The 26,697-nt window shown below is 39.3% G+C and overlaps 1 protein-coding gene across 3 annotated transcripts in view; it reads right to left on the bottom strand.

Moving 5' to 3' along the window:
* HMGCLL1 (3-hydroxy-3-methylglutaryl-CoA lyase like 1) overlaps positions 1-17,727 on the bottom strand; it is a 59,520-nt gene extending 41,793 nt beyond the window's left edge. The window contains exons 1-3 of one of the 3 annotated variants that reach the window (XM_063313513.1): positions 17,473-17,727; positions 5,533-5,610; positions 3,506-3,613 (exon numbers count right to left, since the gene is read on the bottom strand). In XM_063313513.1, the coding sequence (XP_063169583.1) occupies positions 3,506-3,613; positions 5,533-5,610; positions 17,473-17,589 (303 nt within the window). In that variant the 5' untranslated portion in view covers positions 17,590-17,727. The remainder of the gene's footprint in view (positions 1-3,505; positions 3,614-5,532; positions 5,611-17,472) is intronic. The other 2 variants (XM_063313504.1, XM_063313523.1) reach the window with 2 other exon arrangements.
* Positions 17,728-26,697: the final 8,970 nt, after the last annotated feature.

Here is a 26,697-nt window from a genome sequence, read left to right as displayed (position 1 = left end):
TAAAGTATGAGATCCAAACTTCCTGCAACAGATGTTATACCAGTGGGATGTTTCTGTTGGAGGCAATGCAGAGAGAAATATGTCCACTGATTTCCCTGTGACCCTGTTTTCATATAAAGGACAGGAGAATCTCCTCTCTCCCCCACGATATACACACAAAGCAGCATGGAGTACTAGTACGGGAAGCTTCAGGTCAGAACAGGAAAAATAAGATCTTTTCCATTCTTTCAGTGGCCATTTTATCTTCCACAAACATAATACTTTATTCCATTTCTGAAGACTCAAGTCTCAATCCAATAAAATGCCTGTACATATGTGTTTCTTATCAAACAGCAGCCTTGGAAGAGGACAATCTTCATCTGGACAAAAACATGCAAGAAAAACTCACATATACCCCTTTTTCCTCTTTAGTTATTGTCTGGAAAAAACATTAAAGAGACATTTTAATTCAGACTATCCTACCCTGTTATAATGTATAATTTGGCCCTAAATTAAAGAGAGCCATTCCATGAAGTAATGGCTCATTTTTTCTTTAAGATCAATTTATAAGATCACATGAAAATCCCATTTGGATTAACTTCCAACCCACAACCAGATGTGCCACCTGAAGCTGTTTGAATGTCACTATACTGTGGTGGTGATGTGCAAATCCTGTTCACATTCTATTGTCCACCAACAATGATCCCAACACAAGGAGGATTTTAAAGTAGTTTTCTATAGTTGCAATAAACATCCATGGGCAGTTATCCTATGATTCTGCCTTCCAACAAAACAAGCACAGAATGTTGCAATGCAGTACCCTTTTCTTTAACCTTTCCAAAATCAACAGGAAAAATACTGCAAGATGCTGGCTACAAGATGAACTAGGCATCATCTAATATTAGAAGGGCAAAACCAAATGGGAATATCTTTTGCAAAGATTAATTTTTGCTCCCTTTCCATTATCATATACAGTATATCCAGAAATAGTAGTACCTTTCATAGAAATTATGACTCAGATGTAATTTGACTTCTCTAATAAATATACCTATCTGGATTATGAATAACTAATGTGCCTAAGCTACCCCGCCCCAAAAAAATCACCTTTTCACTTTATATTCCTGATTACTGAAAAAACTTCTTAAATCAGTTATCTATGATAACTCACTGGGAATACTATGAGTTAAGAGCTGCTTCCAAAACAGGATTGCAAATAAGAATTTTATTTTTCTGAAGTATGCAGAATGGTCAAGCATTATAGCTAAAGGTCTTGAGCTTCCCAGATGGCATAATCCTTGACCCAGAACTTCTCTTGCCTATTTTGCTTCCTGTCATGAGTGCCGTTGAGCTGAAGGCATCAGCACAACGGCACACATGACAATACCTAGGAAGCAGAGGAAGGGATTTAAGATAAGCAAAGCACGCACAACCACAGACACAGACCCCGAGGAGAAGGGAATGACCCCGGCCGGATGACCCAGCCATCAAGACACAAAAGAGGAAGAAGGAAAGACAAAGACAGGGCGGATCACGAGGCACACCTGAAGCTGTCAGCAAAGCGCAACGGAGATCGCCCAGCTGACAGCAATCACCGGCATAAGAAAGAAACCGATTATGGGCGAAGCCCGGGGCACCAGCAGGGGCCCTGCGACCCTTCACCTACCGGCACGGAAGCATGCAGGACAAAGGGGGGATGACACAACCCAAAGTGGGGGGGGCGCTGACCGGCACGGGCTATTTAAACCCCGCACCGGCGCGCTCCCTTCACTCTCAGCTTTTTTCTCGTTTAGCACTACGCTGAAATAAACCTGAACCTGCTCTTCCCTGAATCAGTGTCTGTGTTTCACTCAGCGGTAGGCAGCGCATGACACTTCCTAACAGGATTTCAGCTTCTGCTAGGTTTATGCATCACACTAAACCATTCTGTCATTTATTTTGGCTTAATGAGTTCTATGAGTCAAGTCACCGTCGCTTGCAAACTCTGATTCATGGGTCAGTATTATGCATGAACCCAGCCTCATCATTGTGTAACAAAGCAACTCTCTTAAAATAGCGTTTAACCCTGAATATTGGGTGCTGATGATTCATGGAGGTCTTTTAATTTAAAGTAAGGCTAATTTCAAGATGAGTTAACTTACTCATTATTCATTTCTTTTTTCTGTTTTCACATTTAGGTTCTCTAAAAAGTAAATAAATAATCCCAATTCATTCCATTCTGATATTATAGATTAAGAGATGTAACCCTAACCATTTTAAAGGCTGCGTGGGTGTATTCTTTTGTTAAAAAACATTATGTATTGTACTCATTAATTTTGTGCAAAACGGAGGGAGGAAATTTACACAGGATCTCTCTGTGGCGTAATATTTCCTTCTAAATTAGGTTCTTCACTACATGACACCAGGGATATTTCTGTTTCACATAATTAACATTACTGATACTTAATCAAACTGCTAAAACTGATTCAATGTAGGAAATAGCCTGAAAAGAAAACTGTGGCGTTCTGAATATTACTTCGTAAAATAGTTCATTATTTGCATTAGAGTTTGCCTAGGGGCAGAAAAATTTCATCTGCACAAATATTTTTCCATTACAACCAAGCTATCATTTAATATGCTAGATGTGCTGATGTCCTTTGTAAGTGTGGCAAAATGACATCACCAAATTGTGACTGTGGGGCTGAAAAACAAACTATCCAGCATATAGTGACAGAGTGCCAAAACAGAGCCTATAACAGAGATTTCGGTGATTTCCTGGCTGTGACAAATGAAGCAAAAAATTATATTTGTAATCTAGACATATGTCTATAATTTTATATTCTATATTTTATATCTTGTATTTTATCTCCTGTGTTTTTAATTCTATTGAACTGCAATGTGAAAGTGCCATACAATAAATAAAAATAAATATATCATTTAATATAAAAGGTAAATTTCAAAGCATTAGGCCATATTTTAAAATGCAATTGTGCTTCCTTATTATTGATAAATTATACTACCAGATTTACAAGCGGTAGAATGCTAGATTTTAAAACAACAGTAATAATGCCAGGGTTTCTACTTAAACAGTTTTCAGAATTTCAGTGTTATATACAATCCATTCAGAAGTAAACCCCACTATCAATGGCATTTATTCCCACACTAAGTGTGTACAAAATTACAGCCTTACATTGTGAAGAAATGAATAGAGGTATGGATTGGTAGAATTGCTGGCTTTGACACAACATGCTGTGTGAACCCAGAAACTGTAGTTTATAAACCACAGTTTGTGACTCTGTAGTATGCATGAACTCAATCCACTGTTGTTAATTCAATAGGTCATAATTAAACAAACCATGACTTAGCATAATGTGCAAATCAATTCCAGTAAGTATAGAAAAACGAGACAGGTGGGAGGTGAGAAGCGGTAAAAGAAAGCTAGATAGGGAACCAATGGCTCAGAAAGAGATTCACTCTGTGGAGGAACTACATAATGTAAGAACACTGGGAACGCTGGCTAATGCTTGGGACCATCATATCTTTTACCTACCTGAGGTACCCATTTTGAAGAAACAAAACTTGTCACTTCTATGACGGACAAGCCCGTTTCGGAAAGTCGGTTGATTAACTCAATTTTCACATCTGTAGGAAGTATAGCCTGTGAATATGAGGAAACATCATTTCTGTACAGGGCCATGTGTTAAAAACATTTTAGATCCATACATAAAACTATAATGCAGTCAAATACAATGTAAAAGTCATCAATAAGGCTTTAAGATATTGGGGCCAGATGCTCTTTTCTTAGGCAAAGAGAAACTAACACACATACACAGGAAATAAGTTATAGTACGCACTACTGTTGGCTGTTCCCTGGAGTCTGCAATATCTGTTTAATACAAGTGACACAATCAGATGGAATAAAGACCACGGATAGCATGTGTTTGTGAATACAAAACATATTTTCCTGACTATTACAATAACTGGCATTGTACCAGCCAGATCAAAGCAGGAAATAAGGCTCTGTCCCCAAGCGCTTACAACCTAAAGCCTCTGAGACTAAGAGAAAGACAGGGATGGAAACGTAATAAATTAATGATAGAAGAAACATGAGAAAATCATTTAGTCATACTGTAAGACAGAAGTCAGAAAGCTGCTGTGACTATTTCCATTATCATGGAAATATGGACCTCTCCTTCTACAACTGGCCTTTAACCTTCCATCCTTTGCTAAGCAGCTTCCCTCTTCCTGCCTCATCAAATACAGTATATTCCGGGAATCTTATATGGAGCGGCTATGGAAGAAAAAGCATCTCTTCCGTCAGCAGTGTCTGCTCCATAGTTTATGTAAGTTCTACTTATGCAGGAGAGCCTAACGCTAATATAGTGACACTCCAAGCATATGCATTGGTTTTATCTGCCTGTACTTGTGGTAATATCACGGAAACACTCTATGACATCATTTTCTATTCAGATTCAACTACTGGTAACTTCTTGGGCACATGCAAGATTCTTGGCAACAGAACAGAAGCAGTTTGTATTGCCTTCTTCTAGGATGTTTTTCAATTTCCTAGTCCAGCCGACAGCTCTAGAGTCTCCCATCCAAGTGCCAACCAGGTCCAACCCTGCTTAGCTTTTCAAGATCAGCTCAGGTTGACTAAGTGCTTCCACTTAGTTAGGCAAAACACCCCTCACTGCCCTATGACTTTTGTCACATTTGTACCACTTGTTGGGGTAGCTTCCATCCTAAGGCTATCCTTTCATATGTAAAAGTTGCCTGAGCTGTAAGGCACATGCTTCTACATGGCAATATTCCACATAATATGTCTGGAGGGTGAAGAAGAGAAGGAGAGAAAAATCAGAATCACAAGCAAGGAGACAGTTGCACAAGTCTTTCTCACTTGATGGGGAACATTTTTCCTACAAATTAATTATTAAATGGGGAAAACCCATAGGATGGGCATCAGCTAAGTGAGAAACACACACGCTGAAGCCACATGGGATGTCACCAAAGGGAAATGGCTTCCATATGGTTTGATGCTTGTAAAGAAGCTACAAGTTTTGTGAGCTTCCCTCAATTAAAGTAATGTGCCAGAGTCCTTTTCTTTAATATAAAGTTTCTATTGTATATTTCATTGTTGTACTACTGATTGATTTCACACTGATTCTATTAAAAAAAAAATTAACCATTTCAGTTAGATGAAAAGTCTATTTTTTTTTCTTTTTTGTATAGATGGTCATGTTTTGTTGATATTTTTAAAGAGGAAAGCCCTTGAAAACAATATTATTGCAACAGCTAGGTTATTACTAAGTACTGAAAAAAGAAACAAATGTTTACATCAAGAAGTTTATTTATTAATTAAACCTAAATTTAAAAATTCACAATAGAGAGGAGGTTTTTTTCTGTCAGATAGAAATCTGGCAAAAGTCTAGCTTCACAGTACAGGAATATCTGTCAGAAATGTAGACTCTGGTACCTTTCATATATTGTTGTAAATTTTAACAGCATGATCAATTATCTGGGCTTAATTAATACAACATTGTCTTCCTCAAAGACTCACTATCCTCATTGTTAATGTACCTTTTCATTCTGTAATCCATCTCTTGGACCAACTTCCACTATTTTAACAAACTCAGGAAATCCACTTGTAAGCAATTCCTGAAACATAATACGAAAGATTTGTTAACACATAAAAGATCACAGTTTACTCTATGCTAAGGCTCCCTCCTTGGGGCTTTGCCTGCAGCTTGTTTTCATACTAGAAACGAGTTCAGGAATGTAAAAGTAGTAACAATGAAAATTATCTTAAAGACTCTCTCCAGAATGTCTTTCCATCATCACAGAAATACAAGAATGTTTCCTTGCAGATTAGGATCAAACAGCCAGGATTCCAAAACACGATAACCTTTTCCAAGAAACACTGAAGCCTGACTGTGATCGTGTAAGAAAATAGTAATAGGATCAACTGGATCACAGCCTCTTCCTCCCAACATAAAGTTTACATTTTCAAGAAACTGATTTTCATCTAGTTTGGGAATAATTTATATCAGCAACTAACAACATTTACATCAAATCTGCATTCTAGTTACTAATCCTGTGATCAAAGGAGAGTAAAGATGAAATATGGTTATGGAAATGTAGTCTTCCTGGAAGATATTTTGGAAATAAGGTTTTTGCCATTCATTCTTACCAATTCTTTCCTAAACAAAACTCCAGCAAAATTAGTTGCCAATGAAGGCATTAGATCAGATCCGTCCTTTATATACATATGTATATGTGTGCATACACATATATATGCACCACAGAGATATGGTAGTGACCTGATGATATCACTGAATGGGGTAAAGCTAGAATTTTAGGAACAGTTTTTCATGTTTTATAGATTTGGCAGCAACATTTTTGTCATTAATTGGTATAAAAATCTGACGGTGGTTTGATACACATATTCTTTCACTTCCCACCAAAAATCAGCATGAAATTGTGCTGGCAGCAATTAGTAGCTTGGCATTAAAAAAGAGTCTCACGCACTGACAAAACAAATAAATGCTCAGGTATCCCAGGGAATGCTTGCTCATCCCTTCAGTAGACATAATCCAGTTATGGCTAAGTTAAGATCTAACTATTCAATATATAAATATAATCAAAATCTGCCAATCACAAGAGTGTATGATTATGTTGCTTAGTCAAACATATTTCAGGACACAAAGCCAGTAAGTGAAATACAGAGTTACTGGCTTGCTATAGTTCTAAGACGGGGAACAGTCAGATTGTAATGATAAACACAACGAAGTGTTCAGTTTAAGTCCTTGCCTTAATATGCAAATCACTTTATGGGAAACACTCTAGCTAAAGACCATGCTTTTTACAGCCATGACCTCCACTTCACCAAGTCCCAGGGAATCAGTGATACATTTATACAGTACTGAAGTATTTGTACCCTGACAAGGTAAAAATCAAGAGCTAATTTCTGATGGAGGGTACACACACTACCTAGAATCAAAACATGCCCAGCCAACTACAAAATGCCTTTCTCATCCAGATTCAACTTCTTTTAACACTGCACAAATTGCTGGGACTTCCAATTTTGCCTCTAGAAATTGAAGGCAAGAGAGCATTGTATTGTGGTACTTTTGTAGCCTTGTCACTGCCACAAATGGCTACACATTAAATTAAGTCCTATGCAGTGATCCTCTGTAATGATTGCAAAAGCACAGTGGTGGGAGAAATCCAATTGATTTTTGGTTTTTAGATTTTTTTATCCTGCCTTTATTATTTTCATAAATAATTCAAGGTGGGGAACATGACTAGTACGCCTTCCTTCTCCTATTTACCCTTCATTTGTGATAACAGTGTAAAAAGAAATAGAACACTGGAAATATCTGATTGCATGTACCATCTGGCCTACAAAACTTTTATTGGACCAGGGTGGGACCACACTTGCTGAGTATATAAGCCCATTCAATGGAAAGCCAAAGCTCTCCTTTGGCACACAACCCCCTCCAATCTAGCAAGCACTTTATTATTATTAATGCAAGACCTCCTTGCAGAGGGTGTGTTTTTGCGGTTTTGCAAGATCATCAGATATTTGATCTTACAAGGCAAATGTCACGTTTGTGGTACAAATGTATCTGTGAGAAATAGGGCAAACATCTCATGCCTACTCAGAATGTATTCAAAATGTGTATAACACTTTTATCATCATAATTTTCCATCATGAGTCAAATCTGTGAATGATCACAGGCGATTTGACAGCACGCTCACACAAGCATGCTTGTGCAAGTAAAGACCACTGCCATATTGTTGTATATTGTATTACAAGTTATCTTTTGTGGAAAATCTTAATGCGATGTTTCAAATACCCACACATGGCTATCACATGGCTATCACATGGCTTGGCTGCTTCTCACTGCCATTTAGGTAATAATACTTCTTTTTTCTCCCACGCTAGACCAAACTTCATAGTAGTAAAAATGGGTTATTTTCCTCCTCACAGCAAAAGTTATACAGGAAAGATAGCTAAAATCTAGGATAGGAAGGATTAAACCTCCCCATATACTGTGATCATGAAATGGATTCGGCCTCTCGCACTTACTTTTGAATAAAAGAAGAGCAGAATGATCCTACATGTTTAATATAATGTGTACCTTGACTGTGTGATAAATCCCTGATGTTCCACTTGGTAAAGATAGGCTTATGTGGAGCGCTTCTTTCAGAGTTTTCTATCCATTTCAGGGTAATCAGCATAGTTATAGTAGCAGCCATTTGAAGTAAGTCCCAGCACTGGAAGTGCTATAGGTCTGGTAATATTGTGGTAAAGCGCCTTCCCAAATGAAGTATCTTCCAAATGTGTTGAAAATTCCCAATTTATAATTCTCAAAATTCCCAGGCAGCCTAAGGTGCATTTTAAAAATTGTTTTACTACAACACAAAATGCAAGTGATAGTACAATGCTTAGCCCAAGACAGGAAATTAGAAAGGAATTCAGAAAAAAAAATCAACCTTCAATTAACTAATGTGTTACAGTTCTATTTATTGGTACAGGTGAACCATTTACACCAGAGTGGATAATTGTTTTCCAGCAAGGGATCACACTTGATTTTTAATTTATTTATTTTTAAGCCTGCAGGGGAGATGTTCAGTAATGCACAGTAACATTACAAGACAAACAGTCAAAAGAGGGGGAGGGTATTTCTGGGTGATTTGAATGTCAGAGATGTTAACATGTGAAGCTTTTTGTTTCTTATTTTAGCAAACTTCCACTCCTAACAATTATGTCTCTGGCAGTCAGTGGTTTTATTAAGCATTACAAGCAGCTTAATCTGAAGATCCTCTAGGAGCCTTAAGTTGCAACCTCTGATTTGCACACTGATTCAGACTTCCTATTTTAATTTAACCCTACAATTTAACTTCCATGAACTGGCAATGTGGGATAGGGCAATTTGAAGTGGAAAAAAGGGTTACCATGTTGATCTTTACTATAACAGTGCATGATCAACAGAGAATCAGTCAACCATCACAGAAAGATGACAGATCATATGAGACAATAAAAGATAAGGTCTAAATTGAAGTTACAGGTCAATCAAGACCTTAGATAAGTCTGGGAGTGCTATCTAAGGGACATTTAATCAATAAAAGCTGGAACAGAATATCCATGAAAAGACACTATTCTTCAGCCAGCCAAGAAACCGACTGGAGCCAATTTTGAGGTTAAAATGGACAGTTAAGAAGAGAAAAGCAAAAGGGGTCAGACATGATGTGGCCATCCCTACAATTATTGAAACACAAACAAACAATACTTTGGAATTAAAATCCTCTCTCTGGGGGCCTGAGTCAAATTTAGTAGCATTGCCACCTGCTGTAAGAATGGCTTTTCAGGTCTCCTTGAAAATGATCCTTAGTTCAATATTTGAAATAGTCAAATCAATAGTTCTCATTCTGTAAAATTAATCAAGAATTAATCAATTCCCAAGAATTATTTCAGTAGTTTGCATTTGTCAACACATTTCTGTTTACTGGACCATTAACTTCAATGGTCAGAAAGCAATGGAGAAACATATATTACCATAGAATGCACCGAGAAAAAATATGTGAGGAAGGGATATTCAAAAGATCATTTTGCACACAGTCTTCTCACAGCCTATAAAAGGTCTTGCTTCTACTTCCGTTCTGCTTGTCTATTTGCAAATAAAAAATACTAGAAAGATACCATAAATCCCCAGCACTCTTTCCTCCAAAGGAAACTAAATTCTCTTGTACTGCTCCAGCATTTATTAGCATTTAGAGAAAATGGAGATCACTCTATAGAGTAGCAAGAGACAGTTTGGTGTAGTAGTTAAGGCCCCAGGCTAGAAACAAAACAATTGTGAGTTCTAGTTCTGCCTTAGAAACAAAGCCAGCTGGGTTACCTTGGGCCAGTCATTCTCTCTCAGCCCTAGAAAGAAGGCAAGGGCAAAACACTTTTAAAAATCTTGCCAAAAAAACTTCATGGTCTTGCCCACACCATTGCCAGGAGTCAACACTGACCTGAAGGCATAAAAAAAAGTTATTTAATGATGCCTGAAACACTAGATTACTTTTAAACTCTTAATTATATTTATAGCATACATTTATCTTATTTTGCTTAAAAAACTCAAAAGGGCATACAAGATTTAAAATGTAAACATAAAAAGATCAAGAAGCCAACCCTAGTGTAAAATTCATTCTATCCAGCCAAATCCCTTAAAGTTAAAACTAAAAGCTAATGGAAAAAAAAAACTGGCAACAAAACTGTACAAAGATTAACTGTTCCTTTGTTACATTAACCTTTCTTCCTAAATTTGATCCAACAAAAATGCATGCTTGATCATTAAAGATAATGAGAGGTTATTAAATTAGATATTAGCTCTGTGAAGTGGTGAGCACTATGGGTAAACTGTGTGGCTCATCAACAAGAAAGGGGTTTACATAAAAAGCTAAGAGCCTGGAGCATTTTCCATTTATCAGGTGTTGGCAAAAAACAAAAAACAGTATGTGAAACCAAGGAAATCCTCTCTCCTCAAAAATGTCTCCTTCCAAACAGAAAGCACCATTGGATTCCCACCCTCCTCCCTCTTCAGATGCCACACAATATGAACAAGAGAAAAGGCTTAAGACGTTTCTGCCAAATATCTTAATCGAAACATTCAACTTCTGCTCCTCTCCCTAGCTTATAAAGTGATTAAAACATGGGTTTATAATAGAAAATGCTACTAACCTTTAATCATGGAATTACAGCCTTCTTAAATTTACATCAGCTGTAAGCAAATCAACCACACATACAAAGAAAGAGAGAGAGAGAAAAGACTGCTAATAACTTCCCCCTCTCCTGGAACTTAGAAACATTAGCAGACATCTTAGCTTTCTCTACATTAGGGAAATTCCACCCTGTTTGCTGTTCAGCTCATAAGCCAATGCAGAAAATCTAATACTAGGAGAAAGCCCTGTATTCTTGCAGATTGCACATATCCATTGCATAAGTAACCAGAACCCCCATCCCAGCAAAGCTTATGGCATTACATGTCACAAGAGGCTCTTTTAGCTTAGTTTCATCATAATCACAATACGTAAGAGCAACAGACATTTCCATTCCCAAGACTGATATTCCAAATCAGTCTTGGCTTGAATTAACCTCAACACATGGTTATGGAAAGGTTGCACTTGCATGATTACCCCTATGAAATGTATGAATGACTGCAAGTTCATTTGCCTATGGCAAAAAAGCCACCCTGGGTGACTCGTCCCCAAGAGCACTTCTTTAAAACAACACTGACCAGTGAATCAACAAATAACAAGCCAGCATGTGTGAATCAGCCCTTAGTAGGCTCAGCTCTGCGCTGAGGCAGGTCTGCATCAGTTGACAAGAATGACATTATAAAGGACAATGAATTAATCAATGTCTTTCATCATTCCTCACAGCATGGCTTAGCAACCACATATTCCACCACAAGTGTAGTTCAGGAAAGTGCCCTACTCCATGCCAAAACTCCATCTAGTTCATTTCCTTTACCCATTGCACTGGCTCTCCAGGATGCCAGGTAGTGGTCTCTCTCAGGCTTACTTGAAGATGCCTTACAGAACTATAGCCTTTTCCCTAGCTCATGTCTGTGCCTTAAAAGACGTTCAGGCTACAGTTATAAGAAATCAAATAAACAGGTCCAAGCCAGCTTCATTATTTTAAGTTCAATGGAGCTGCCATAAATATCTCAAATAATTGAGACTGTTTATGAAGTAGCAATGTTCTGCGATAAGGCAGAACAGCAAACAAAGCTGTGCAGTCAGTGTCTACTGGGTAGAACATCCATATGCCCAAGTTTACAAGAAGTTAACTTTTTTTGGGGGGGTTATCAAGTGCCTTTTTAAAAGGCTTTGTTTCCTTAATGCTGGAGAGTCCATGCAGACTTTTTCAGTGCAATTCCTACCTGGTGAGTAGACAAAAATATATTACTATTTGAGAGTGTAACACAAACATCCACGTTGATCTCCAGTATAGTGGGTTTCCTACATAGACTCTTTTTGGATAACAGTTTGGAGAGAGACATTTTCTTAATATGAATTCCCGCTGAGAGTAACCCATTGGTAATTAATTCTCCTAGATAAGTAAAATCAAAATACTTTATTTTGATCAATGAGAAAAACTTTCACATACATACCCAAGGTGGTATAACTTAGCCTAAGTTAATACCAAAGCTAAAATCACAAAACAAATTTATCTCAGGTACATAGTAAAAAATACTTTTTTCTTCTGCACATTTTTCTTCTCTAGTTTCATACCACACTACACAACATTTAGCCAGTATTATGTTTATCTTGGGTCAGAATCAACGCCATAGTGGATCTGGTCCAACGAGAACCCAAAGTGGACCGGGACAACTGAAAAATCAGGGTGATAAGCAAGTGCTGTATAATCTTCCTAGATATGCATGTGGAGAATTAAGAGAAACAAATGGTAGAACTCCAACTAGAGAAGACTTGACAGTGATCTCAAACAGAAAAATAGGCAAGAAGTACACCCTAAAGAACATGTGAACTCCATGTAAGATGAAATGGTCCAAAGTTTAAAACAGTGTAAAAGCAAATTGTACAGACAGCAAATAGTGAGCCTGTGAATGAGAACATGATGGAAAATATATGGCAACAAAATAGTTCAAAAGTTCTAAGACTCTTAGTAACATAAAATTAAAACCATACTTTTCAGGAAATCTTATCCTAATGAACAGATTGCCAGAAGTAATAATGGTTTCTAAAATCCATTAGAGCAAAACACTTCCGAAATAACAGAACACTCCAAGGGATATTTGCAAATCTAAATACTACTTAATTTGGAAAATTAAAATAATAAGGTCTTCCAAGACTGAAACTCATCAGGAATGTGTACAGAAGAGGAAGCAGATTTTCCTCTGTTGTTCAGGATTTATCTCTTCTTCACCTCCTCATATACCAGACCTTCAGAGTTCTAAGGGTGTTTTCACACACTGTATTTTTAGGTACACTTAAAAAGTACATGTCTAAATATTTAAGAAGTGAACATGATGGACATGTATTTTATGTGGGGACAATGAATCAGACAGTAAGAACTGGCTTCAGGCCACTGTACATAATGCATTTAGTGGCAATCCCAGATTTGCTTTTGAAAAATGTACACCATCAGCCCTACGCATCTGTCTGTACAATCAACCTGAGAACAGCAGGGATGGGCGTCCCTTCTGAAAAGAGAAGAAAAAACGTTTCCCCATTCTAATCCACTTCTATGAGATGCAAATGGCAGGGTTCAATGGAAGTTATGAACAAATGCTTTCGTTTTGTTTTCCTTTTTTCTTTCATCATAGGAAGCTGCTCAGAGTCGCTTGCTGGGATGGGTGGCTATAGAAATCAAATAAACAAACAAACAAATAAATAAGTGAAGAGAAAGCGAGGTTTGAAATTAATAGAAAAACCTTGCTAGGTCAAGCCAACATAGCTTAGCAAATACCCAAGCATTTTTTTTCACCAAACTATCCTCATGGAAGTCCATTATGGATTTACTCATGTCAGCTTTACTTCTGAAAGTAGCATGTAACCAGGATGACTTGTTTAACCTTGTTCTGTCTATTCAAGCAGTCGGCTTTCAAACGTAGTACTTTGACAATGCCATTTGCAGGGATCTCTGCCATACTAATGCATGCTATATGCCAGCAAATTTGGAAAACACAAGAATGGCCATCAGATTGGAAAAAATCAACTTATATCCCCATACCAAAAAAGGGAAACACTAAAGACTGTTCAAACTATCGAACAGTGGCACTCATTTCACATGCCAGTAAGGTAATGCTCAAGATCCTGCAAGGTAGACTTCAGCAGTTCATGGAGCGAGAATTGCCAGATGTACAAGCTGGGTTTAGAAAAGGCAGAGGAACTAGAGACCAAATTGCCAATATCCGCTGGATAATGGAAAAAGCCAGGGAGTTTCAGAAAAACATCTATTTCTGTTTTATTGACTATTCTAAAGCCTTTGACTGTGTGGACCATAACAAACTGTGGCAAGTTCTTAGTGGTATGGGGATACCAAGTCATCTTGTCTGCCTCCTGAAGAATCTGTATAACGACCAAGTAGCAACAGTAAGAACAGACCATGGAACAACGGACTGGTTTAAGATTGGGAAAGGAGTACGGCAGGGCTGTATACTCTCACCCTACCTATTTAACTTGTATGCAGAACACATCATGCGACAAGCTGGCCTTGAGGAATCCAAGGCTGGAGTTAAAATTGCTGGAAGAAACATTAACAATCTCAGATATGCAGATGATACCACTTTGATGGCTGAAAGCGAAGAGGAACTGAGGAGCCTTATGATGAAGGTGAAAGAAGAAAGTGCAAAAGCTGGTTTGCAGCTAAACCTCAAAAAAACCAAGATTATGGCAACCAGCTTGATTGATAACTGGCAAATAGAGGGAGAAAATGTAGAAGCAGTGAAAGACTTTGTATTCCTAGGTGCGAAGATTACTGCAGATGCTGACTGCAGTCAGGAAATCAGAAGACGCTTAATCCTTGGGAGAAGAGCAATGACCAATCTCGATAAAATAGTTAAGAGCAGAGACATCACACTGACAACAAAGGTCCGCATAGTTAAAGCAATGGTGTTCCCCGTAGTAACATATGGCTGCGAGAGCTGGACTATAAGGAAGGCTGAGAGAAGGAAGATCGATGCTTTTGAACTGTGGTGTTGGAGGAAAATTCTGAGAGTGCCTTGGACTGCAAGAAGATCCAACCAGTCCATCCTCCAGGAAATAAAGCCAGACTGCTCACTTGAGGGAATGGTATTAAAAGCAAAACTGAAGTACTTTGGCCACATAATGAGAAGACAGGACACCCTGGAGAAGATGCTGATGCTAGGAGAGTGGAAGGCAAAAGGAAGAGGGGCCGACCAAGGGCAAGGTGGATGGATGATATTCTAGAGGTGACGGACTCGTCCCTGGGGGAGCTGGGGATGTTGACAACCGACAGGAAGCTCTGGCGTGGGCTGGTCCATGAAGTCACGAAGAGTCGGAAGCGACTAAACGAATAAACAACAACAACAACTGCCATACTAAGTAGAACTATACAGGTCTAGTTGATATGTTCAGGCTTTTTTTTCATGTTATAATCTGAACAAGTAGAGACTAGGTATGAAGGTAAGGGCTACTGTCTGACACTTGACTTATTCCAGCTTTCTTCCATGGGTAAGAACAAAAATATACATATTCTTTGTCATAGAAAAAAATCTGATATTTTTAAAAACATTAACTTAGACTTACAGATCATAGTATATCTTCAGGACTGCTTATATTCCGTGTATCTTCAGGACAGAGATGACACAGTGTGTTCACTGTATGAGAATTAAAACAGTCCTTACGTTAAAGAATAAGCACATTTAAATATGCTTTATGAACTGGTTTCAAGCAATAGCATTACTCTGGTATATTCAATTCCTCCAGCACAGGAGATATCAATAACTGAATTCCTAGTATTAGAACTGTGGTTATCCCAAATTCCCTTATATCTGAGTAGCATGGAGTCTGTTTACCTATTATTTACTTAATTCAATTTTGAGGCCACCACCTGACATTCAAGTAACATTCTATTTACTCAGTTTTATAATATTCAAATATTTAACTGCTACTTTAGCACCCAATATTGTATGATACCTTCATAAATCATATATTTATCCTGTGAAATGTCATTCCTATATGAAAATATAACTACTGAATTACTTTTAAATCTCAGACAGTAGAAGCAATGAACATTCATACCAAAGAAACATTTTTGTTCTAAATTCAGCTGTGACATAACCAGTCTCTTTTATTTTTCACTGTCTATCTCTTTTTCTGGGCCTCCTATTTGATTAAGCCACTGCATTTTATCATCTTTCAGAGTATTGGTCTTTAAAGCCTGCTAGAAAACAGATACCAGACCTAGGGTTGTTATATCCGATGTCTAAGAAGTAATAAAATTCAACATTCTCTTTTCCTTCTCATCAAATTTCACCTTGATTTGTATTCCTGCCATTCTAGAGCAAATAACAGAATACCCTCCGTGAATAATATGTAATATTGGGAGACCATTCGTAAAGAACTTGAGCCTTTCTCAGAGATTGGCACCTCACAGATCTTTCAGCTCTTGTTTTGTGTTGGATTCTGAGCTTGGATTCCCACCTCCATGTATACATCTGAGCACCATTTCTAGGCCCAACTTTGCTTTCTGCTAGTCCACACAATGGGGAAAAATGAGCAGTACTGGTTCTCTAAATCCACTACAACCTCTACAGTACTTGTTTGTATTCCCTTTTGGCAACCCAGTAGTAAGAACTGGACTCATTAGGGCCCATCTCTCCCTGAACCATCCAAAAATATCAGTGGAGTTGAGGGGGCTGCAGCTGCAAAAAGCTACTGTCTAGGTCCTGATGGTGGCAACGTGGTACCATTTGTGTACAGTTGACTTAATTGGTGCTTTATCTAGAAACAGAAAGGAAGTGCCAGTAAGTGAGTCAATCTGAGTCACTGTTCACATCTCTAGTATGATCATCTCTCTCAGAGGTCACACAGCCATGATAACTAACCCTGCTGAGTCCAAAACCCCAGTCATTATGCCTTGCACAGAAGTTGCCAAGTGAGCAGATGAGAAATGACCAGGAGTGGAATAAGACACCTGGAGCTCTGCGCTTGCGCGCTCTCTCTCTCTCTCTCTCTGGACGTAACAGCAAGACACTACAATGAAACTCAAATCAAATTCTTCTAAGCAAGTACAATGGAGCCAATTCCTGTTTCTTCTTTTTGCCCATTTGTTTTATTGGGGCATGATGGGAATTGAGAGAAAGTACCATAAGTGATTGATTAAAGGGAGATAGGTTGGAGTTTATGCTGGCTCATAATCTCCTGGGAAGGAAACACTGATGAACTACAAGTCCCAGTAACCTGCCACCATGGACAAGGACAAGGCGAGCTGAAGGCATCTGAAGGCCTTCAGGCTCCCTAACCCCTGTTCAAGAGGATGAGGTTTCTGCACTACTGAGAGGAAGAAAACTGAGATCAGCGCTTCCTAGCACTTCCTCTTCCTGCCCCCATATACCTCTTTGAACGCTGCAGTCCAGTTGATGGAGCAGCCACACCATCAATCTCTTGCCCACTTTCTCACTGCTGCTTGTAACTAATTCCCCCATCCCAGATCCATGGGGATACCAGTATTCCCAGCCAGCCTATGAAGCACTGCAATCCCCAAATATACCTTAAACACTGGCTTAGAGGGAAATAGCAGAGGACTGGCAGAGATGGCCCTGGCTTTCTCCTGCTGAGGCAAGGATACACCGAAAAGCCCACAGCACCTGAAAGGCATCCCAACCTTCCCAGGGGCCCTCTGATTGGCCTCTGTACCTGACTGGCAGCTGATAGCCAGAAGCTCCGGATGCCATCCTGCCTCCTCCCTCCCCCACCTTCTGAGTGTGGGCTGGAGCGCCAGCTGTTGCCCTGATCGGCCTTGCGGCACCCTGGTACCTGCCCAGGCTGTTGCAGAGCAGTAGGCTGCGGGGCAGCTTCGCCGATCCACAGCTGCTCCTTGAGGAGATGGTGGTAGCTGAGGCAGTGCTTCAGCGCTGTCGGTACGTTGCCCATTGCTCCAGTCTCCCTTCAGGAGCCAGCCACCCACAACCCCCGTCCGCAAGGTCACCGCCTCCCCGGGCTTCTGCGCCAAGGCATCTGCAAAGCTGCTCGCCGGAACCCAGCCCCGGGCCAGCGTGGGTGCAGCATCCGCCTCGGCCAGCCGAGGGAATCCCGGGCGGCTCTGATTGGCTGAGATGGATGCTGGGAGATCGCGGCGCCAGCATCCCTGGCTGCTGGTGGAGGTCGGATTGGGGCGTTGGGCTGCTGCTCCGTGCGCTGAAGCCGTTTCGGAGACGGGGTACCGGGCTGGTGGGAGGAGCTGGAGGCCCGCTTGCGGATAAGTAGTATTTTGATCCTCTGCCCGGCTCGGAGAGCTGCTTCTGCAGCAGGAAGGTAGCGGATTGAAGCTGGGCTAGCCGACTGGCTCCTTATCCAGCAGGTGGCGGTCTTTAGATTCTGCTGTTGCGTCATTAAGAACTATAGCAAAAAAGCGCCAAGGACGGCAGGCAGAAAGAAAGGAAGAATTTCGAAAAGTTCCATGAGGCTTAACCTGGCCAGCTTTGCTCAATCGCAGACAGGCAAGCCTGGGACAGGATGAAGAAGAAGACATGCCTTAGAGCATGGCAAGAGGACCCATGCATCTTAGTTGAAGCCAGGCACTCAGAGATCCAAGCCAGTTCCAGGCTTTCAGGCCTTTAAGTACGATAACCATAAAACGTGGAAAAAATGGAGAAAACCAAAAAGACAAAGCACGACTCAGTTTAAATAATTTTTAAACAGATACAATTAACAAGCCTCTAAACTTGAGGCCCAGGCCAAGTGGCACTTTGAACACACACCTTCCCCTCATTGCATTTTTAGGTTGGAAGCTGCTAAACCATGTCTCAGCACTACTCCCTTGTTTTCATCATTACACTGCAGCTGCTGTTCACAGTTTCAGAGGGGTCTTTTCCAAATGCTGATCAATGAACTTGGGATCTTCTGTGTGCAAAGGGACCAGTGGTCCTTTTCCTTGATTGAGGTGACAGCTGAATAAGGAAGGAGGAGGACATCCCATTTTGTTCTAGGAAACCTGGAATTCCCTAGAAGTTTACCTGGAGTTCACCATGTAACTATAAGTATCAGCAAACAAGCCTGCTCCTTGAAAGCACTTTATTCGCAAACAATGGTTGTCCACTCCAGTTTGCATCCCAAAATGGAGAACTTTGGATATGATGGATCTCAGTTTTTACAGTGGCAGTCAAGCAGAGCCAGACAGGCTCTGCATGAATTGTGTGCCTAGCATATGTTTTTGAATCTACTACAACGTAAGAGTTACATAGTCAAAGAAAAAAGAATTCCCTGGAAAAAAAAATTACTGTATAAGAAACTATTATGCAAGATGAAATTTTAAATTTCACTGTTGGAAAATTGCTGCTAAATGGATTTTATAACAAAATTCTTTGGTTTAATTGCAGATCACTGGATTCTCAAACTATTACAGAATAAGTATAGAACAAAGCTCATATTGACATGTATCGTTAAATGTGTAGAAAAAAGCTATCCATTCTTTAAAAAATTAAATATCAACATAATTTATTTTGCATAATTTATTTTGAAGATGGAGGCTTGAAACTTATCTATCTCTGGCTACTGTCCTAACTACATTTACCAGGAGTAAATATCACTGTACTAAGTATGGCTCTCTTCTGGCTAAAAATGATTATATGCCTTTCCTTCATTCCCAACTGAAAATATCTTCAGGAGTCTACACTGTGGATGCTATCCTGGTCATGATTTTAGTGACACGGTGAGTCCTTTATCTGGGACACCCTCTTTCTACCAAGCTCTCATCTTCAAACTCTACTTCAGAACCTATTTCTCTGACGATTCTAGATCTTCTGGAACATAAGGAAATAATGACCACTCAGCTGATTATTTATTTATTTATCTAATTTGTCCCCGCCCATCTCCTCCCATCGGGGGACTCTGGGCGGTTTACAACAATCAATGAAAACAACAACAACAACAACCATAAATACACAGTATAAAAATACAATAATAAATAATATAAATAAAGTTAAAAATAAAGAATCCAGGTGGCGAAAGAATCTAAAACAGTCCAAGTGTGGAAGGAGTGGTCTATAGCAACCATCCCCATGTAGATCTATTCCCCTCTCCACCCCAAACGAGGCGGCAGAACCAGGTCTTCAGACTCCGCCGAAAGGCCAGGAGCGATGCGGCCAATCTCACCTCCGGGGGCAGCATGTTCCACAGGGCGGGAGCTACTGCAGAGAAGGCCCGCTTCCTGGACCCCGCCAAATGGAGTTGTCTTAAGGACGGGATCTGCAGCATGCCCTCTCTGCACGATCGGGTGGGACGGGTTGATGTAATGGGGAAGAGGCGGTCCCTCAGGTAACCTGGCCCCATGCCATGTAGGGCTTTAAAGGTGATAACCAACACCTTGAATTGGACCTGGAAGCAAACTGGTACCCAATGCAGCTCGTGCAGCAGTGGTGTTACATGTGCCCTTCTGGGGGCACCAAAAACAGCTTGCACAGCTGCATTCTGGACCAGCTGGAGTTTCCGGATACTTTTCAAGGGCAGCCCCATGTAGAGCGCATTGCAATAGTCTAAATGAGAGAGAACAAGGGTATGAGCGACTGTTTGAAGGGCCTGATTATGTTTCTCTGACTGTTTGGTTGGCTTTTACCTGAGACTAACCCCCCTCTAGATTTAAAATTGGAGTGATAAATCACACAGAGATCTTACATACAGTGTATAGGAGAAATTATTCTCTTAAAATGATCCTTTGGGGGTATAGGGTAAAGAGAGCAGCTGTGGAGGACAGCTGCCCTCATTCTTTAGAAGCAGCATCTAAATTTGTCTCAAAGGGGCAGATCATTTAAGAAGGCTTCACTTTTGACAGAATCATGAAATACATAATTTTTAGAAAATGAGGCCCCAACCAGGGCTTGTGAATCGTTTTTATGATGTTAGTCTCTAGATGTGTATTTAATTTCTATCTATTTATGTGGCTTTCATCTGATTTTGAAGTTGTACTATGTATTAATTATATTGATTGTCCTGTTTGGATAGAAAAGTAGGGCATAATTATTCAATTACTACTACTATATTATTCAAAAAAAAATTATATAGCATATCTAGCTTCTTTTATCACATTATGAATCATTAACTTCTAGTTCATGACCAAAGGAATACCTAACTTCTGAATTGATAGCCTTTGAAATAAGGTTACTTTACCCCAAACCTTGAATTTTTCAGTAACATACCAAGATAATAAAAAAATCTAAATATTTTGAATGTTGATATCCCCATGGAATACACCATACTATTTTGGCATGCTCTTGTCCTTGGTTTAAGACATAAACATATATATATATAAACACAAGTGTGTATATGTGTGTTTGTATATGCATCATTAGTGACCATACAAGTTTGTCACCTAATCATCATCATAAGCAAGATGATCAAAGCCAATGGATTTTTAGTCATTGTGTAATTAAATTATAACCAGAAAAAAAAAGAGTGCATTGTCTGGAGGTACAAAATAGAGAAGTGGAGAGTATTAGGCAATCAGAAAATAATGAACTAAGATACTTAGAAGCCAAAATTGGCAAAAAGCTAATGTATCTAAGAAGCAGGGATTAAAGCTTCATATGGTCAGTCTCAACCAACAAAAAGTAAGCCATAGAATTTTGACAAGCATGAAGCTAACATAGTCCAACCTACACAAGAGAAAACATTGGGTCTTACCAACAGCATAAGAGCTATCATCATCAGATCAATTTTAATCAGAGAAAAAATGTAAGTAATTTCTCATATGTTGTATCTAGTTGATCTACATTGATGGGAACTAGAAGACAGTGCTTGAGTGTATGAATCTGCAAATCATATCAGTAAATTGGTGTCTTCAGAGGTAGGATTTTGTATTGGTGACCAATGGCTGGAGCTGCCAGATTCTGGCTCCAGTCTGTGCTTGAGAGACACCTGGTTTAAAATCAGACCTTGTTTCAAGAGATCACAAGTGACCCTTCCAGATGTTGAAATTAATTATTCTACTCATTTTTGAACTATTTTAAGCATCAACCATATGGCTCCATTATAACAGGAAAATTGCTTTCTGCAAGACTTGTTTCCATCTGCCATAAGGATCTCTACACATAGAAAGTGAGTGTGTAAAGATTAATCTAGAATTTTTGTCCTTCCATTGTAGTTTTCTATCCAAAAGAAGATTTTGTTTTCTTCCTTCCCTTTGCACTGGATTTTGGCAACTTTGGCAATTAGTAAAAACTAATGTGGACATCATGTTTTTTCCTGCCCAGAAAGTGAGAGAGATGGAACTTATTTCTACAAATAAGCAATTTACCATTCAGCTTCTTGGAAGCCAGATCATTCCTATATTGTACATGGGAAGTTCAGGGTAACATCTAGAAGGACTGGAGCATTTTCCATTCAAGAGTTTAGGAGAGGAGAAGATGAATCTCTATTCCCTGGCATCTCCAGGCAGGACTGAGAAAGATTCCTTTATAAATCCTAGGCCAGCAATAACCAATCCAGCGATGGATAATGTCCAGCCATGGTCCTTAATAAAGGACCTCAGATGAAACCTCTTCCATGTCAAAGCTTTATTCCATCCACTCTGCTTATACTATGTTTGGAAACCTATCTGAGCAGAGGAGGAATCTGTTGGAAGATAAGAGAAACTTCTCTTTCTTTCCAACATTACCTGGCCTGGATGAGATTTGGATAGAAGGAGAATCAGCCCTTGGAATGGAATCTGTTTCCCATCCTTGCTGACAATAGTCCTGGGCCGGATAGGCCAGCAGTCTTATCAGTAGTCTTCCTATGTTTCTTTGTTTCTAGAATTCAGAGAGGGTTGCTAAACCTATTATTTGTAGTCAGTTTGCAATGAATTATAACTAAATCAGAATATATTTTATGGTCTCTGGAATAAAACCCATTGAAAGAAAGAAGTCAAAGGTATAGAATTCTTGAAACGCTTGTGCTGATGAATTTGTGGAGCAGCAGTGCTGAATAAAAAAATGGAGTACTTTCACTTAGAACTCATACTGAAATGAATAGTCCATTATATTACAAGCCAGCCACTGTCCAGGAAATGGAAACTAGGGTGCTGTTGAGAAAGCATCTTCACGAGCAAATTGGTGTAACTTGTTAAAATAAGTTGTGTGGTTCATTTGAGACTAACAGGGTGGGAGATAATTGAAAACACATTGCCCAAGGAATGATATCTGAAAACAGTGGTTCTACTTTCGAAAACAAACTGCAAATTATATTCTCATACAGTTAACAAAGCAAATAATTCCTTTGATTCCTAACACATGGAGTTATGACAAATACATAAAATATGTGTATGTGGTTTTTAAAGTAAAAATACTGTCCAAATTACTGTGTGTGTCTGTGTGTATATAGACACACACACTTAATTTAATTTGTTGTGCACAATGGACATTTCACCTGAAAATGGTTATAGGGAGGAAGGTCTGCATGATTATAGCAATGTAGAAATGAGAGACTAGCTGCCTATTATATAAATAATGAACATATCCAGAGGTATATTATACAGAATTTAAAATAAATAGAATGGCTATGAACTTCCATGGTTAATTAAATAAACCATATACTGACCAACTGAGATTAGAAGGGGAATTATCCTATGGACAAATCATTTCATTTTGCCTAAAGGCAGGCTTGATTGATTCGCATATGTGTATTGAATACTACATAGGCATAGAACACAATTATTTTAAAGTATTAAATAATAAATATCAATTCATTTTTTCAGTTCCTGTTTAAGGCCTCAAACTTCTCTCTGGGTTCCATGACACGAAATGAAGGAAATGATTTTTTTCTGGCAGGAGTTTAATTAGCATGTTTATGTTGTTGGAGTTGAAGATAAATAGTTTTTGTTGTTTATTCGTTCAGTCGCTTCCGACTCTTCGTGACTTCATGAACCAGTCCACGCCAGAGCTTCCTGTTGGTCGTCACCACCCCCAGCTCTCCCAGGGACAAGTCCGTCACCTCTAGAATATCATCTATCCATCTTGCCCTTGGTCGGCCCCTCTTCCTTTTGCCTTCCACTCTCCCTAGCATCAGCATCTTCTCCAGGGTGTCCTGTCTTCTCATTATGTGGCCAAAGTACTTCAGTTTTGCCTTTCATATCATTCCCTCAAGTGAGCAGTCTGGCTTTATTTCCTGGAGGATGGACTGGTTTGACCTTCTTGCAGTCCAAGGCACTCTCAGAATTTTCATCCGACACCGCAGTTCCAAAGCATCAATCTTCCTTCTCTCAGCCTTCCTTATGGTCCAGCTCTCGCAGCCATATGTTACTACGGGGAACACCATTGCTTTAACTATGCAGACCTTTGTTGTCAGTGTGATGTCTCTGCTCTTAACTATTTTATCGAGATTGGTCATTGCTCTTCTCCCAAGGATTAAACATCTTCTGATTTCCTGACTGCAGTCAGCACCTGCAGTAATCTTCGCACCTAGAAATACAAAGTCTTTCACTGCTTCTACATTTTCTCCCTCTATTTGCCAGTTATCAATCAAGCTGGTTGCCATAATCTTGGTTTTTTTGAGGTTTAGCTGCAAGCCAGCTTTTACACTTTCTTCTTTCACCTTCATCATAAGGCTCCTCAGTTCCTCTTCGCTTTCAGCCACCAAAGTGGTTAAATAAATAAATAAATAGTTGTTTTATTTACTGATAAATAGTACATTCCTATGTGTGTCGGGAGAAGGATGTTTGAGTAAGTTCATTTAACACCAGGCAAGTGTATACATACAATTGCAGTCTAAAACACACATACTGGAAAATGAATCCTACCAAAATTAGTAAGATTTACATGTCAGTATATTTACACAGGATTGTACTGTAAACTCACATACCTTATTATTAGATGCCAAATCTATGTTAACTAACTTTTCCCACAAAGCTTTGTTCCATAATTTTTAGATAGCATTTCAAAGAGCTATGCAGATCTTCAAAGATGTTTTAGTCTGATGAAAACATAAAGAAGGTCTCCCTTCAAAGTGCATCAACTAAGTTCTGTAGCACCCTGCTTCTAACTGGTGGAGCAGTTGCAGTGCTTTACTCATTATAAGTTGTATCTGCATATGTATAGAAGCCTCTTCTTTGCAGTGTGTACGTGCAGATGGGCTCCATGTCAACACTTCATGGAGGCAGAACAGTTTGCTTCCCAGCAATGCTTTGCTGCATTGAAGAGCCGCATCAAGCAGATTGAACATCTGCACAGTCTTAGTGTCTCCCATCTAGCACTCTGATTTCCATCTTTTTTCCTAAGCAAAGCTACCAATAAATCTTATTCATATATTGCTTGATAGTTTTTCCAACAACTGAATACTTCTCACATGAGCATGATCCTGTTATGCTCCATTATCTATCATTTTTCCTGAGCATGCATTCATATCTCCTATACTGTATGATATTGGATTCCAGCTTACTTGTTTTGAGTTCCATATTCATATAATTTATTCCCATGGCTGAAATAATGTGAGAAGGATTTATACATGTTTAGTGAATATTCTGAATCATTCTCAAATTCTTGGCATAACTATATCTGACTCATGGTGAGGCATGCATATCAACCCTTCCAACATTTGGAATTTAGTCATGGGAATGACTTGTGGGAACTTTTGGGGATTAACATTCTATCACGCATAAGCCCCTGTGGCCACAGCATTTAGTGCTTTTGTTTAAAAGTGACAGCTCATTCATCCAAAATCAGCCCAAACACATATTTGTTATTTAACTAATACATTTACATCCAACCTTCCTTTCATCATGGAACTCAAGGTGATATGCATGGTGTTTCCTTTCCAGTTGGTCTCCTAGCCAAGAAAATTCAAAGCATGCTGCATGCACCTGTATGGCAAACCTGATACCTGGTTGTCCCATTTTCTGGGCAAACCAGTTCTCAGCATTGAATAAGTTTCATCTTTTTTCCCCCTCTGTTTGTCTTCCTTTAAAAACTGATGTGGCTATGAGATGGAGAAGTCAGCTACGTAACCAGGTAACATCCTTTCAGATAAATAGATCTTCAAGCCCACTAAGGAGCATGGGACTGCTGATCCGAATAGCACCAACATTCCTATCAGTTTGTCAAGGTTTGAGGTTCAAATCTCATAGAGAAGATATTCTGACCCATCCCCCTATGTCAAACTCAGCTTTAAATAATCCAGCCCAACAAAGACACTGAAAAATATTGAGGACACAATGACATTGTTCTTGGAATGTCAGTGGAAACATTCATCAATCAAAAGGTAAGAGGAGGAAGAGGAACATATTAGATTGCCTAGTGTCAATCCCCATATGATTAAGAAGTAGGATGTTACTGTAACTGGGTCATACACATTTGAAAGAATTGTTTCTCTACTAAACGACTCTCAAAGAGCAGCCAAAGAGAATTAAATGATGGGTAAGCCACTTGGGGCCCTCTAGATGTTACTAAGCTATAACCTCTAGTATGCCTAGGTAGCTAGCCAATGGTGAGGAATGTTGGGAGAACACCAGAAAAAAGCTGTGATTAAAACATCTCCCAAAGCAAACAACTCAGGCCAAAAATGCTCAGTGAAAAACTAAGGTCTTCACCATTTTCCTAAATATTAGGAGTGTGGTGGCCATCTGGAGCTCAGATGACAAACTATTCCAGATAGCCAGGACTACCACAAAAGAAGTCTAGGATCCTGATGGGAGGAGACATGGAGCATTCTTTCCCAGGTTCATTCCACAGGGCAGGCAGTTTCTACTCAGAGAAGATGGTCTCATAGATAACCTGGACCTAGGCCATATAGGGTTCTAAAGGTAAAAGCTAGCACTTTGAATTGTCCTCAGAAACATATCAGCAACTAATGGAATGCATGCAGTAAAGATGCCAAATTGTTTATTCTGTGCCAATCAAAGCTTCCAGGTAGTCTTCAAAGTCAGCCCCAAGTACAGAAGTTCAGCCTTAAAGTAATGAAAGCCAAGACATCTTGCTCTTAAAAGGAGTACATCTGGTATACTAGAAACAGCTGGGAAAAGGTTCATTTTGGCCATGGAATCCATTTGATGATCAAGTTCAAACCATGAATCCAGGA

The sequence above is a fragment of the Candoia aspera genome, chromosome 1 (assembly GCF_035149785.1).
Source record: "Candoia aspera isolate rCanAsp1 chromosome 1, rCanAsp1.hap2, whole genome shotgun sequence".
Taxonomy (NCBI): Eukaryota; Metazoa; Chordata; class Lepidosauria; order Squamata; family Boidae; genus Candoia; species Candoia aspera.
The sequence above is the reverse complement of the archived record's forward strand: the minus strand, read 5'-3'. Positions and strand labels throughout refer to the sequence as shown.